Source organism: Bombina bombina, chromosome 2 (genome assembly GCF_027579735.1).
Source record: "Bombina bombina isolate aBomBom1 chromosome 2, aBomBom1.pri, whole genome shotgun sequence".
NCBI lineage: Eukaryota > Metazoa > Chordata > Amphibia > Anura > Bombinatoridae > Bombina > Bombina bombina.
Window position 1 is genome coordinate 635,187,420 of NC_069500.1, and position 13,474 is coordinate 635,200,893.

General features: G+C 42.6%; 1 protein-coding gene across 1 annotated transcript in view; it reads right to left on the minus strand.

The window, feature by feature from the left end:
• MPDZ (multiple PDZ domain crumbs cell polarity complex component) overlaps positions 1–13,474 on the minus strand; it is a 754,223-nt gene that overhangs the window by 487,078 nt on the left and 253,671 nt on the right. Inside the window, exon 10 of the mRNA XM_053699987.1 lies at positions 10,103–10,377. Within this exon, the coding sequence (XP_053555962.1) occupies positions 10,103–10,377 (275 nt within the window). The remainder of the gene's footprint in view (positions 1–10,102; positions 10,378–13,474) is intronic.

A 13,474-nucleotide genomic window follows, 5' to 3' on the forward strand; every position in this document is an offset into this window, starting at 1 on the left:
TGCATCCACTAGAGCCGCCTTGGGATCCCTGGATCTGTACCCGTAGTAAGGAACTCTGAAGTTCTGACGAGAGGCCATCAGATCCATGTCTGGAATGCCCCACGGTTGAGTGACTTGGGCAAAGATTTCCGGATGGAGTTCCCACTCCCCCGGATGCAATGTCTGACGACTCAGAAAATCCGCTTCCCAATTTTTCTTAGCACCGCCAGAAGGGACCCTAGTACCTATGAGAAAATCCTAGGAGCAGTGGCTAATCCGAAAGAAAACGCCACGAACTGGAAATGCTTGTCCAGGAATTCAAACCTTAGGAACCGATGATGTTCCTTGTGGATAGGAATATGTAGATACGCATCCTTAAAATCCACCTTGGTCATGAATTGACCTTCCTGGATGGAAGGAAGGAGTGTTCGAATGGTTTCCATCTTGAACGATGGAACCTTGAGAAACTTGTTCAAGATCTTGAGATCTAAGATTGGTCTGAACGTTCCCTCTTTTTTGGGAACTATGAACAGATTGGAGTAGAACCCCATCCCTTGTTCTCCTAATGGAACAGGATGAATCACTCCCATTTTTAGCAGGTCTTCTACCCAATGTAAGAATGCCTGTCTTCTTATGTGATCTGAAGACAACTGAGACCTGTGGAACCTCCCCCTTGGAGGAAGCCCCTTGAACTCCAGAGAATAACCTTGGGAGACTATTTCTAGCGCCCAAGGATCCAGAACATCTCTTGCCCCAGCCTGAGCGAAGAGAGAGAGTCTGCCCCCCACCAGATCCGGTCCCGGATCGGGGGCCCGCATTTCATGCTGTCTTGGTAGCAGTGGCAGGTTTCCTGGCCTGCTTTCCTTTGTTCCAGCCTTGCATAGGTCTGCAGGCTGGATTGGCTTGAGAAGTATTACCTTCCTGCTTAGAGGACGTAGCCCTTGGGGCTGATCCGTTTCTGCGAAAGGGACGAAACTTAGGTTTATTTTTGGTCTTGAAAAGACCTATCCTGAGGAAGGGCGTGGCCCTTGCCCCCAGTGATATCAGAGATAATCTCTTTCAAGTCAGGGCCAAAGAGTGTTTTCCCCTTGAAAGGAATGTCAAGCAATTTGTTCTTGGAAGACGCATCCGCTGCCCAAGATTTTAACCAAAGCGCTCTGCGCCACAATAGCAAACCCAGAATTTTTTCGCCGATTGCAAGGTGGCGTCTAGGGTGAAAGAATTAGCCAATTTAAGAGCACGAATTCTGTCCATAATCTCCTCATAAGAAGAAGAATTACTAATAATCGCCTTTCCTAGCTCATCAAACTAGAAACACGCGGCTGCAGTGACAGGGACAATGCATGCAATTGGTTGTAGAAGGGAACCTTGCTGAACAAACATCTTTAGCAGACCTTCTAATTTTTTATCCATAGGATCTTGGAAAGCACAACTATCTTCTATGGGTATAGTGGCGCGCTTGTGTAGAGTAGAAACCGCCCCCTCGACCTTGGGGACTGTCTGCCATCAGTCCTTTCTGGGGTCGACTATAGGAAAACAATTTTATAAATATGGGGGGAGGTACTAAAGGTATACCGGGCCTGTCCCATTCTTTACTAACAATGTACGCCACCCGCTTGGATATAGGAAAAGCTTCGGGGGGCCCCGGGGCCTCTAAGAACTTTTCCATTTTACATAGTGGTTCTGGAATGACCAGATAATCACAATCATCCAAATTGGATAACACCTCCTTAAGCAGAGCGCGGAGATGTTCCAACTTAAATTTAAAAGTAATCACATCAGGTTCAGCTTGTTGAGAAATGTTTCCTGAATCTGAAATTTCTCCCTCAGACAAAACCTCCCTGGCCCCCTCAGACTGGTGTAGGGGCCCTTCAGAAACCATATCATCAGCGTTCTCATGCTCTACAGAATTTTCTAAAACAGAGCAGTCGCGCTTTCACTGATAAGTGGGCATATTGGCTAAAATGTTTTTGATAGAATTATCCATTACAGCCGTTAAATGTTGCATAGTAAGGAGTATTGGCGCACTAGATGTACTAGGGGCCTCCTGTATGGGCAAGACTGGTGTAGACGAAGGAGGGGATGATGCAGTACCATGCTTACTCCCCTCACTTGAGGAATCATCTTGGGCATCATTTTTACTAAAATTTTTTATGACATAAAATACATATAGTTAAATGAGAAGGAACCTTGGTTTCCCCACAGTCAGAACACAATCTATCTGGTAGTTCAGACATGTTAAACAGGCATAAACTTGATAACAAAGCACAAAAAACGTTTTAAAATAAAACCGTTACTGTCACTTTAAATTTTAAACTAAACACACTTTATTACTGCAATTGCGAAAAAGTATGAAGGAATTGTTCAAAATTCACCAAAATTTCACCACAGTGTCTTAAAGCCTTAAAAGTATTGCACACCAAATTTGGAAGCTTTAACCCTTAAAATAACGGAACCGGAGCCGTTTTTATATTTAACCCCTTTACAGTCCCTGGAATCTGCTTTGCTGAGACCCAACCAAGCCCAAAGGGGAATACGATACCAAATGATGCCTTCAGAAAGACTTTTCTATGTATCAGAGCTCCACACACATGCAGCTGCATGCCATGCTGTCCTCAAAAACAAGTGCGCCATACCGGCGCGAAAATGAGGCTCTGACTATGATTAGGGAAAGCCCCTAAAGAATAAGGTGTCAAAAACAGTGCCTGCCGATATAATCATATCAAAATACCCAGAATAAATGATTCCTCAAGGCTAAATATGTGTTAATAATGAATCGATTTAGCCCAGAAAAAGTCTACAGTCTTAATAAGCCCTTGTGAAGCCCTTATTTACTATCTTAATAAACATGGCTTACCGGATCCCATAGGGAAAATGACAGCTTCCAGCATTACATCGTCTTGTTAGAATGTGTCATACCTCAAGCAGTAAGAGACTGCACACTGTTCCCCCAACTGAAGTTAATTGCTCTCAACAGTCCTGTGTGGAACAGCCATGGATTTTAGTTAAGGTGCTAAAATCATTTTCCTCATACAAACAGAAATCTTCATCTCTTTTCTGTTTCTGAGTAAATAGTACATACCAGCACTATTTTAAAATAACAAACTCTTGATTGAATAATAAAAACTACAGTTAAACACTAAAAAACTCTAAGCCATCTCCGTGGAGATGTTGCCTGTACAACGGCAAAGAGAATGACTGGGGTAGGCGGAGCCTAGGAGGGATCATGTGACCAGCTTTGCTGGGCTCTTTGCCATTTCCTGTTGGGGAGGAGAATATCCCACAAGTAAGGATGACGCCGTGGACCGGACACACCTATGTTGGAGAAACAGGGCGGGCCGTGGACTGATCACACAACAGAAGAAAGGAATTTATCAGGTAAGCATAAATTATGTTTTCTTCTGTTATGTGTGATCAGTCCACGGGTCATCATTACTTCTGGGATACCAATACCAAAGCAAAAGTACACGGATGACGGGAGGGATAGGCAGGCTCATTATACAGAAGGAACCACTGCCTGAAGAACCTTTCTCCCAAAAATAGCCTCCGAAGAAGCAAAAGTGTCAAATTTGTAAAATTTGGAAAAAGTATGAAGCGAAGACCAAGTTGCAGCCTTGCAAATCTGTTCAACAGAGGCCTCATTCTTAAAGGCCCAAGTGGAAGCCACAGCTCTAGTAGAATGAGCTGTAATTCTTTCAGGAGGCTGCTGTCCAGCAGTCTCATAGGCTAAACGAATTATGCTACGAAGCCAGAAGGAGAGAGAGGTAGCCGAAGCCTTATGACCTCTCCTCTGACCAGAGTACACGACAAACAGGGAAGACGTTTGTCGAAAATCCTTAGTTGCCTGCAAGTAGAACTTGAGGGCACGAACTACATCCAGATTGTGTAGAAGACGTTCCTTCTTTGAAGAAGGATTTGGACACAAGGATGGAACAACAATCTCTTGATTGATATTCCTGTTAGTGACTACCTTAGGTAAGAACCCAGGTTTAGTACGCAGAACTACCTTGTCTGAGTGAAAGATCAGATAAGGAGAATCACAATGTAAGGCTGATAATTCAGAGACTCTTCGAGCCGAGGAAATAGCCATTAAAAATAGAACTTTCCAAGATAACAATTTTATATCAATGGAATGAAGGGGTTCGAACGGAACACCCTGTAAAACGTTAAGAACTAAGTTTAAACTCCATGGCGGAGCAACAGTTTTAAACACAGGCTTGATCCTAGCTAAAGCCTGACAAAATGCCTGGACGTCTGGATTTTCTGACAGACGCTTGTGTAACAAGATGGACAGAGCTGAGATCTGTCCCTTTAATGAGCTAGCCGATAAACCCTTTTCTAAACCTTCTTGTAGAAAGGACAATATCCTAGGAATCCTAACCTTACTCCAGGAGTAATCTTTGGATTCACACCAGTATAGGTATTTACGCCATATTTTATGGTAAATCTTTCTGGTAACAGGCTTCCTAGCCTGTATCAGGGTATCAATAACCGACTCAGAAAAACCACGTTTTGATAAAATCAAGCGTTCAATTTCCAAGCAGTCAGCTTCAGAGAAGTTAGATTTTGATGTTTGAATGGACCCTGTATCAGAAGGTCCTGTCTTAGAGGTAGAGACCAAGGCGGACAGGATGACATGTCCACTAGATCTGCATACCAAGTCCTGCGTGGCCATGCAGGTGCTATTAGAATCACTGATGCTCTCTCCTGTTTGATTTTGGCAATCAATCGAGGAAGCAGCGGGAAGGGTGGAAACACATAAGCCATCCTGAAGTTCCAAGGTGCTGTCAAAGCATCTATCAGAACCGCTCCCGGATCCCTGGATCTGGATCCGTAGCGAGGAAGTTTGGCGTTCTGGCGAGACGCCATGAGATCTATATCTGGTTTGCCCCAACGTCGAAGTATTTGGGCAAAGACCTCCGGATGAAGTTCCCACTCCCCCGGATGAAACGTCTGGCGACTCAAGAAATCCGCCTCCCAGTTCTCCACTCCCGGGATGTGGATTGCTGACAGGTGGCAAGAGTGAGACTCTGCCCAGCGAAATATCTTTGATACTTCCATCATTGCTAGGGAGCTTCTTGTCCCTCCCTGATGGTTGATGTAAGCTACAGTCGTGATGTTGTCCGACTGAAACCTGATGAACCCCCGAGTTTTTAACTGGGGCCAAGCTAGAAGGGCATTGAGAACTGCTCTCAATTCCAGAATGTTTATCGGCAGGAGACTTTCCTCCTTACTCCATTGTCCCTGAGCCTTCAGAGAATTCCAGACAGCGCCCCAACCTAGTAGGCTGGCGTCTGTTGTTACAATTGTCCAGTCCGGCCTGCTGAATGGCATCCCCCTGGACAGATGTGGCCGAGAAAGCCACCATAGAAGAGAGTTTCTGGTCTCTTGATCCAGATTCAGAGTGGGGGACAAATCTGAGTAATCCCCATTCCACTGACTCAGCATGCACAATTGCAGCGGTCTGAGATGTAGGCGTGCAAAGGGTACTATGTCCATTGCTGCTACCATTAAGCCGATCACCTCCATGCATTGAGCTACTGACGGGAGTTGAATGGAATGAAGGACACGGCATGCATTTAGAAGCTTTGTTAATCTGTCTTCTGTCAGATAAATCTTCATTTCTACAGAATCTATAAGAGTCCCCAAGAATGGAACTCTTGTGAGAGGAAAGAGAGAACTCTTCTTTTCGTTCACTTTCCATCCATGCGACCTTAGAAATGCCAGAACTAACTCTGTATGAGACTTGGCAGTTTGAAAGCTTGAAGCTTGTATCAGAATGTCGTCTAGGTACGGAGCTACCGAAATTCCTCGCGGTCTTAGTACCGCCAGAAGGGCACCCAGAACCTTTGTGAAGATTCTTGGAGCCGTAGCCAATCCGAATGGAAGGGCTACAAACTGGTAATGCCTGTTTAAGAAGGCAAACCTTAGATACCGGTAATGATCTTTGTGAATCGGTATGTGAAGGTAAGCATCCTTTAAATCCACTGTGGTCATGTACTGACCCTCTTGGATCATGGGTAAGATTGTCCGAATAGTTTCCATTTTGAACGATGGAACTCTTAGGAATTTGTTTAGGATCTTTAAATCCAAGATTGGCCTGAAAGTTCCCTCTTTTTTGGGAACCACAAACAGGTTTGAGTAAAACCCTTGTCCTTGTTCCGACCGCGGAACCGGATGGATCACTCCCATTAATAATAGATCTTGTACACAGCGTAGAAACGCGTCTTTCTTTATTTGGTTTGTTGACAACCTTGACAGATGAAATCTCCCTCTTGGGGGAGAGAATTTGAAGTCTAGAAGGTATCCCTGAGATATGATCTCTAGCGCCCAGGGATCCTGGACATCTCTTGCCCAAGCCTGGGCGAAGAGAGAGAGTCTGCCCCCCACTAGATCCGGTCCCGGATCGGGGGCCCTCGGTTCATGCTGTCTTAGGGGCAGCAGCAGGTTTCCTGGCCTGCTTGCCCTTATTCCAGGACTGGTTAGGTTTCCAGCCTTGTCTGTAACGAGCAACAGCTCCTTCCTGTTTTGGTGCAGTGGAAGTTGATGCTGTTCCTGTTTTGAAATTCCGAAAGGGACGAAAATTAGACTGTCTAGCCTTAGCTTTGGCTTTGTCTTGAGGTAGAGCGTGGCCCTTACCTCCTGTAATGTCAGCAATAATTTCTTTCAAACCGGGCCCAAATAAAGTTTGCCCCTTGAAAGGTATATTAAGTAATTTGGACTTAGAAGTTACATCAGCCGACCAGGATTTTAGCCACAGCGCCCTACGTGCCTGAATGGCGAATCCTGAATTCTTAGCCGTAAGTTTGGTTAAATGTACTACGGCCTCCGAAATGAATGAATTAGCTAGTTTAAGGACTCTAAGCCTGTCCGTAATGTCGTCCAGCGTAGCTGAACTAAGGTTCTCTTCCAGAGACTCAATCCAAAATGCTGCCGCAGCCGTAATCGGCGCGATGCATGCAAGGGGTTGCAATATAAAACCTTGTTGAACAAACATTTTCTTAAGGTAACCCTCTAATTTTTTATCCATAGGATCTGAAAAAGCACAGCTATCCTCCACCGGGATAGTGGTACGCTTAGCTAAAGTAGAAACTGCTCCCTCCACCTTAGGGACCGTTTGCCATAAGTCCCGTGTGGTGGCGTCTATTGGAAACATCTTTCTAAATATTGGAGGGGGTGAGAACGGCACACCGGGTCTATCCCACTCCTTAGTAACAATTTCAGTTAATCTCTTAGGTATAGGAAAAACGTCAGTACTCGCCGGTACCGCAAAGTATTTATCCAACCTACACATTTTCTCTGGTATTGCAACAGTGTTACAATCGTTAAGAGCTGCTAAGACCTCCCCTAGTAATACACGGAGGTTTTCCAATTTAAATTTAAAATTTGAAATATCTGAATCCAATCTGCTTGGATCAGAACCGTCACCTACAGAATGAAGCTCTCCGTCCTCATGCTCTGCAAGCTGTGACGCAGTATCAGACATGGCCCTAGAATTATCAGCGCACTCTGTTCTCACCCCAGAGTGATCACGCTTGCCTCTTAGTTCTGGTAATTTAGCCAAAACTTCAGTCATAACAGTAGCCATATCTTGTAATGTTATCTGTAATGGCTGCCCAGATGTACTAGGCGCCATAATATCACGCACCTCCCGGGCGGGAGATGCAGGTACTGACACGTGAGGCGAGTTAGTCGGCATAACTCTCCCCTCGCTGTTTGGTGAAATTTGTTCAATTTGTACAGATTGGCTTTTATTTAAAGTAGCATCAATACAGTTAGTACATAAATTTCTATTGGGCTCCACCTTGGCATTGGAACAAATGACACAGGTATCTTCCTCTGAATCAGACATGTTTAACACACTAGCAATAAACATGCAACTCGGTTACAATTTTATTTAACAAAAAAACGTACTGTGCCTCAAGAAGCACTAAACGATTAAATGACAGTTGAAATAATGAACTGAAAAACAGTTATAGCATCACTCTTTACAAACAACACAACTTTTTAGCAAAGGTTTGTTCCCATTAGTAAAATAACACTAATTAAATTTTAAACATAAAAATTACAGAGCAACGTTTTAAATCACAGTCACTATATAAGTCTCACAGCTCTGCTGAGAGAATCTACCTCCCTTCAAAGAAGTTTGAAGACCCCTGAGTTCTGTTAGAGATGAACCGGATCATGCAGAAAATACAAGAGTAACTGACTGGAAATTTTTGATGCGTAGCAAAGAGCGCCAAAAACGGCCCCTCCCTCTCACACACAGCAGTGAGAGAGAAACGAAACTGTCATAATTAAAACAAGCAAACTGCCAAGTGGAAAAATAATGCCCAAATATTTATTCACTCAGTACCTCATTAATGCAAACGATTCTACATTCCAGCAAAAACGTTTAACATGAAAAATACCTAATAAAAGGTTTAATGTACTTTAACAGAGTAATTCCGGTGAAATACCATCCCCAGAATACTAAAGTGTAGAGCATACATACATGTTCATTATAACGGTATGGCAGGATTTTTTCATCAATTCCATTCAGAAAATAAAAACTGCTACATACCTCAATGCAGATTCAACTGCCCGCTGTCCCCTGATCTGAAGTTTTTACCTCCCTCAGATGGCCGAGAAACAGCAATATGATCTTAACTACTCCGGTTAAAATCATAAGAAAAACTCTGGTAGATTCTTCTTCAAACTCTGCCAGAGAGGTAATAACACGCTCCGGTGCTATTGTAAAATAACAAACTTTTGATTGAAGTTCTAAAAACTAAGTATAATCACCATAGTCCTCTCACACCTCCTATCTAGTCTTTGGGTGCAAGAGAATGACTGGAGGTGACGTAGAGGGGAGGAGCTATATAGCAACTCTGCTGGGTGAATCCTCTTGCACTTCCTGTAGGGGAGCAGATAATATCCCAGAAGTAATGATGACCCGTGGACTGATCACACATAACAGAAGAAATGTAGGTTAAAAAATATTTTAATACAATTGCAATACAAAAAAATGTTATATTTGTTTTTTCCCCATCTTGCACAGTCGTACTACATAGGTATTTCTTCAACACAGAATAGCATGAGAACAAAGCAAATTTGATTATAGAAGTCAAATGGAAACTTTTTTTAAATGGTATGCTCTGTCAGAATCACAAAAACAAAAATGTATGCTTACCAGAATAATTCCTTTCTTTCCTGGCAGGGAGAGTCCACAACTTAATTCCTTACTGTTGGGAAATACAACACCTGGCCACCAGGAGGAGGCAAAGACACCCCTGCCAAAGGCTTATAAATCCCTTCCACTTCCCCCATACCCACAGTCATTCGGCCGAGGGAATGATGAAAAGTAGGAGAAACATCAGGGTATAAAGGTGCCAGAAGAAAAACAAAAAGGGAGCCACCAAAAACATTCTAACGGGCGGGGTTGTGGACTCTCCCTACCAGGAAAGAAAGGAATTTATCTGATAAGCATACATTTTGTTTTTTTCCCATAAGGCAGGGAGAGTCCACAACTTAATTCCTTACTGTTGGGAAAACAATACCCAAGCTCCAGAGGACACTGAAGGGAAAAGGAAAAAGGCGGACCCTAATCTGAGGGCACCACAAATGCATGAACCACATCCAGATTGTGAAGCAAACATTTCTTCACTGAAGAAGGATTTGGATACAAAGAAGGAACAACAATCTCTTGATTAATGTTACGATCTGACACCACCTTAGGAAGGGAACCTAACCTAGTGCATAAAACCGCCTTATCGGCATGGAAAAAATGTAAGGGGGGTCACACTGTAAAGCCGAAATCTCAGAGACTCTGCGAGCAGAGGCAATGGCTAAAAGAAACAAAACTTTACAAGATAACAGTTTAATGTCAGCAGCATGCATGGGCTCAAACAGAGCCTGCTGCAAAACACGCAAAACCAGATTTGAGACTTCAAGGCGGAGCCACAGGTCTAAACACATGTCTGATCATAGTCAGAGCCTTAGCAAAGGACTCCACATCCGGAAGCTCAGCTATTCTCTTGTGCAGCAACACCGACGGGGTCGATATCTGGCCCTTCAGAGAACTGGAAGATAGAACCTTCTACAAACCATCCTGGAGAAAGGATAAAATTCTGGCAACCTTTACCTTATGCCAAGCAAAACCACGTTTCTCATGTGGGGCCTTTCTGTCCTCATAAACCCTGTATAACTTAGGAATCTTAGGTTCCTCAGGCAGTTTTGCTTCCAGAACCTCTAAAGTAGACAAAAGCTCTTTTAGTAAAAAACGCAGATGCTCAATCTTAAATCTGAAGGAGGGCTCCTCGGAAGGAGGGGATTTAGTAAATGAAGTCTCCGACTCCGAGAGTTCACCCTCTGACGCTACAGAGGTTAACTCATCCTCGGGCAACTGAGACATACTGGCTAAATCCGATTGAAAATTAGCTAATTCAGTTGAACTGTGTTTAACCTTTTTCTTTCGTTTCCCAGAGATAGGTAAGGCACTCAGAGCTGTAGACACAGCAGATTGTAACTGCGTGGTAAAGTCTGCAGGGAAAAAGCCCCCTCCAGTCAGAGTATTAGGCATGCCGCTGGGAACTGCATGTCAATCGGTTTGAGTGGATAGGGTAGGCATCTCCCGGACCACAGAATCCTGAGAGGTTGATGGCTCAGAGGGACTAAGTATGCTAGGGGGGTTAGCATATTTAGCACCCTTCTTAGGCTTTAGAATGGTACTCAGGCAATTAGAACAAAATTTAGCAGGTGGACAAACCACCGCCTCCAAGCAATATAAACAGGTAACAAAAGTATTTGTGCCCAACCTTCAACATGTGTTCCTTAGAGAACAAAGCAGTAACATATTTTCCCAAACTGTTCCAAATTCATCTCTGAATAAAAGGAGATATTAACCCATGATCCTATTGAGGAGTCACACTGTGACCCTAATAATAGGATTCCCTGCTGAATAGTCAAATCAAGCGGACTTACCCTCCAGGATCTATGCTGTGGAACAGATACAGCCTCTCAAGTGTGACAGCCTTGCCGCAGTGTTCTGACAGGGACCTAAGTGTAAAAAGGCAAACAGTGTAACTTGTTAACACTGACTGCCCAGGAGCTGTTAAATAGACAGTCTGTATCGCTTCGCAGAAAAACGTTCCCTGCAGCTCAACAATCCAACGTTCATCAATACTCTCACTGAGAGGTTTATATGATTATGTAAAACTCCAGTCCTTTATTAAAACGGGAGCAATCCTATTTAAGGACTATCCGAATCTTCTGACACTTTTTTGCCATCTTCCTCTAGTGACGAAAGGCAAAGAAAGACTGGGGGGATGGGGGAAGTGGGAGGGATATTTAATCATTTTGCTGGGGTGTCTTTGCCTACTCCTGGTGGCCAGGTGTTGTATTTCCCAACAGTAAGGAATGAAGTCGTGGACTCTCCCTGCCTTAAGGAAAGAAAGAAAAGTTTTGGGTTTCATATCCCTTTAAAAATAGAAAATATTAAACTGCCCCACTCGACTACATTATAATGCCATCCAGCTGGCAAAATTCCCTATGTAGAACACTTCTTAATCTATAAATGGTTTAAAAACCTATTTGAATAACATTCGGCTAGATTACGAGTTTTGCGTTAGCCTTAAAAAGCAGCGTTGAGGGGTCCCAACGCTGCTTTTTAATGCCCGCTGGTATTACGAGTCTGACAGGTACAGGTGTACCGCTCACTTTTTTTCCGCAATTTTAACATACCGCAAATCCCCTTACGTCAATTGCGTATCCTATCTTTTCAATGGGATTTTCCTAACGCCGGTATTACGAGTCTTGGAAAAAGTGAGTGGTACTGTCAAGACTCCTACCGCATTTAAAAGTCAGTAGTTAAGAGTTTTATGGGCTAACGCTGTAACATAAAACTCTTAACTAAAGTGCTAAAAAGTACACTAACACCCATAAACTACCTATTAACCCCTAAACCGAGCCCCCCACCCCCCACATCGCAAACACTTAAAATTTTTAAATCCTAATCTGCCGACTGGACATCGCCGCCACTTAAATAAATATATTAACCCCTAAACCGCAGCAATCCTGCCTCACAAACACTAGTTAAATTTTATTAACCCCTAATCTGCCGTAACTAACATCGCAAACACCTACCTACATTTATTAACCCCTAATCTGCCGTCCCCAACATCGCCAACACTATATTAAATGTATTAACCCGTAAACCTAAGTCTAACCCTAAACCTAACACCCCCTAACTTAAATATAATTTAAATAAAACAAAATAAAATTACTACAATTAAATAAATTATTCCTATTTAAAACTAAATACTTACCTATAAAATAAACCCTAAGATAGCTACAATATAACTAATAGTTATATTGTAGCTATCTCAGGGTTTATTTTTCTTTTACAGGCAAGTTTGTATTTATTTTAACTAGGTACAATAGTTATTAAATAGTTATTAACTATTTAATAACTACCTAGTTAAAATAAGTACAAACTTACCTGTAAAATAAACCCTAACCTAAGTTACAATTACACCTAACACTACACTATAATTAATTACCTAAACTAACTATAATTAAATACAATTAAATTAAATAAAATAAATTACGAAAAAAAAAAAAACACTAAATTACAGAAAATAATAAAATAATTACAATTTTTTTAAACTAATTACACCTAATCTAATCCCCCTAATAAAATAAAAAAAGCCCCACAAAATAATAAAAATCCCTACCCTATACTAAATTACAAAGAGCCCTTAAAAGGGCCTTTTGCGGGGCATTGCCCCAAAGTAATCAGCTCTTTTACCTGTAAAGAAAAATACAATACCCCCCCCCCAACATTAAAACACTACCCCCTTGAAGATCACCCTACCTTGAGATGTCTTCACCTAGCCGGGCACAAGACTGGAACAATGACGGGTCCTTTAAATGACGTCATCCAAGATGGCGTCCCTTCAATTCCGATTGGCTGATAGAATTCTATCAGCCAATCGGAATTAAGGTAGAAAAAAACAAAATTTATGCTTACCTGATAAATTTCTTTCTTTTGCGATGTACGGTGTCCATGGCTTCATCCTTACTTGTGGGATATTATCCTTCCTAACAGAAAGTGGCAAAGAGAGCACCACAGCAGAGCTGTCTATATAGCTCCCCCCTTAACTCCACCCCCCAGTCATTCGACCGAAGACCAAGGAAGAAAAAGGAGAAACTATAAGGTGCAGAGGTGACTGAAGTTTTTAATCAAAAATACCATCTGTCTTGAATAGACAGGGCGGGCCGTGGACTCGGTACATCGCAAAAGAAAGAAATTTATCAGGTAAGCATAAATTTTGTTTTCTTTTGCATGATATACCGAGTCCACGGATTCATCCTTACTTGTGGGATACCAATACCAAAGCTTTAGGACACGGATGAAGGGAGGGACAAGACAGAAACCTAAACGGAAGGCACCACTGCTTGCAAAACCTTTCGCCTCCGAAGAAGCAAAAGTATCAAATTTGGAAAATTTGGTAAA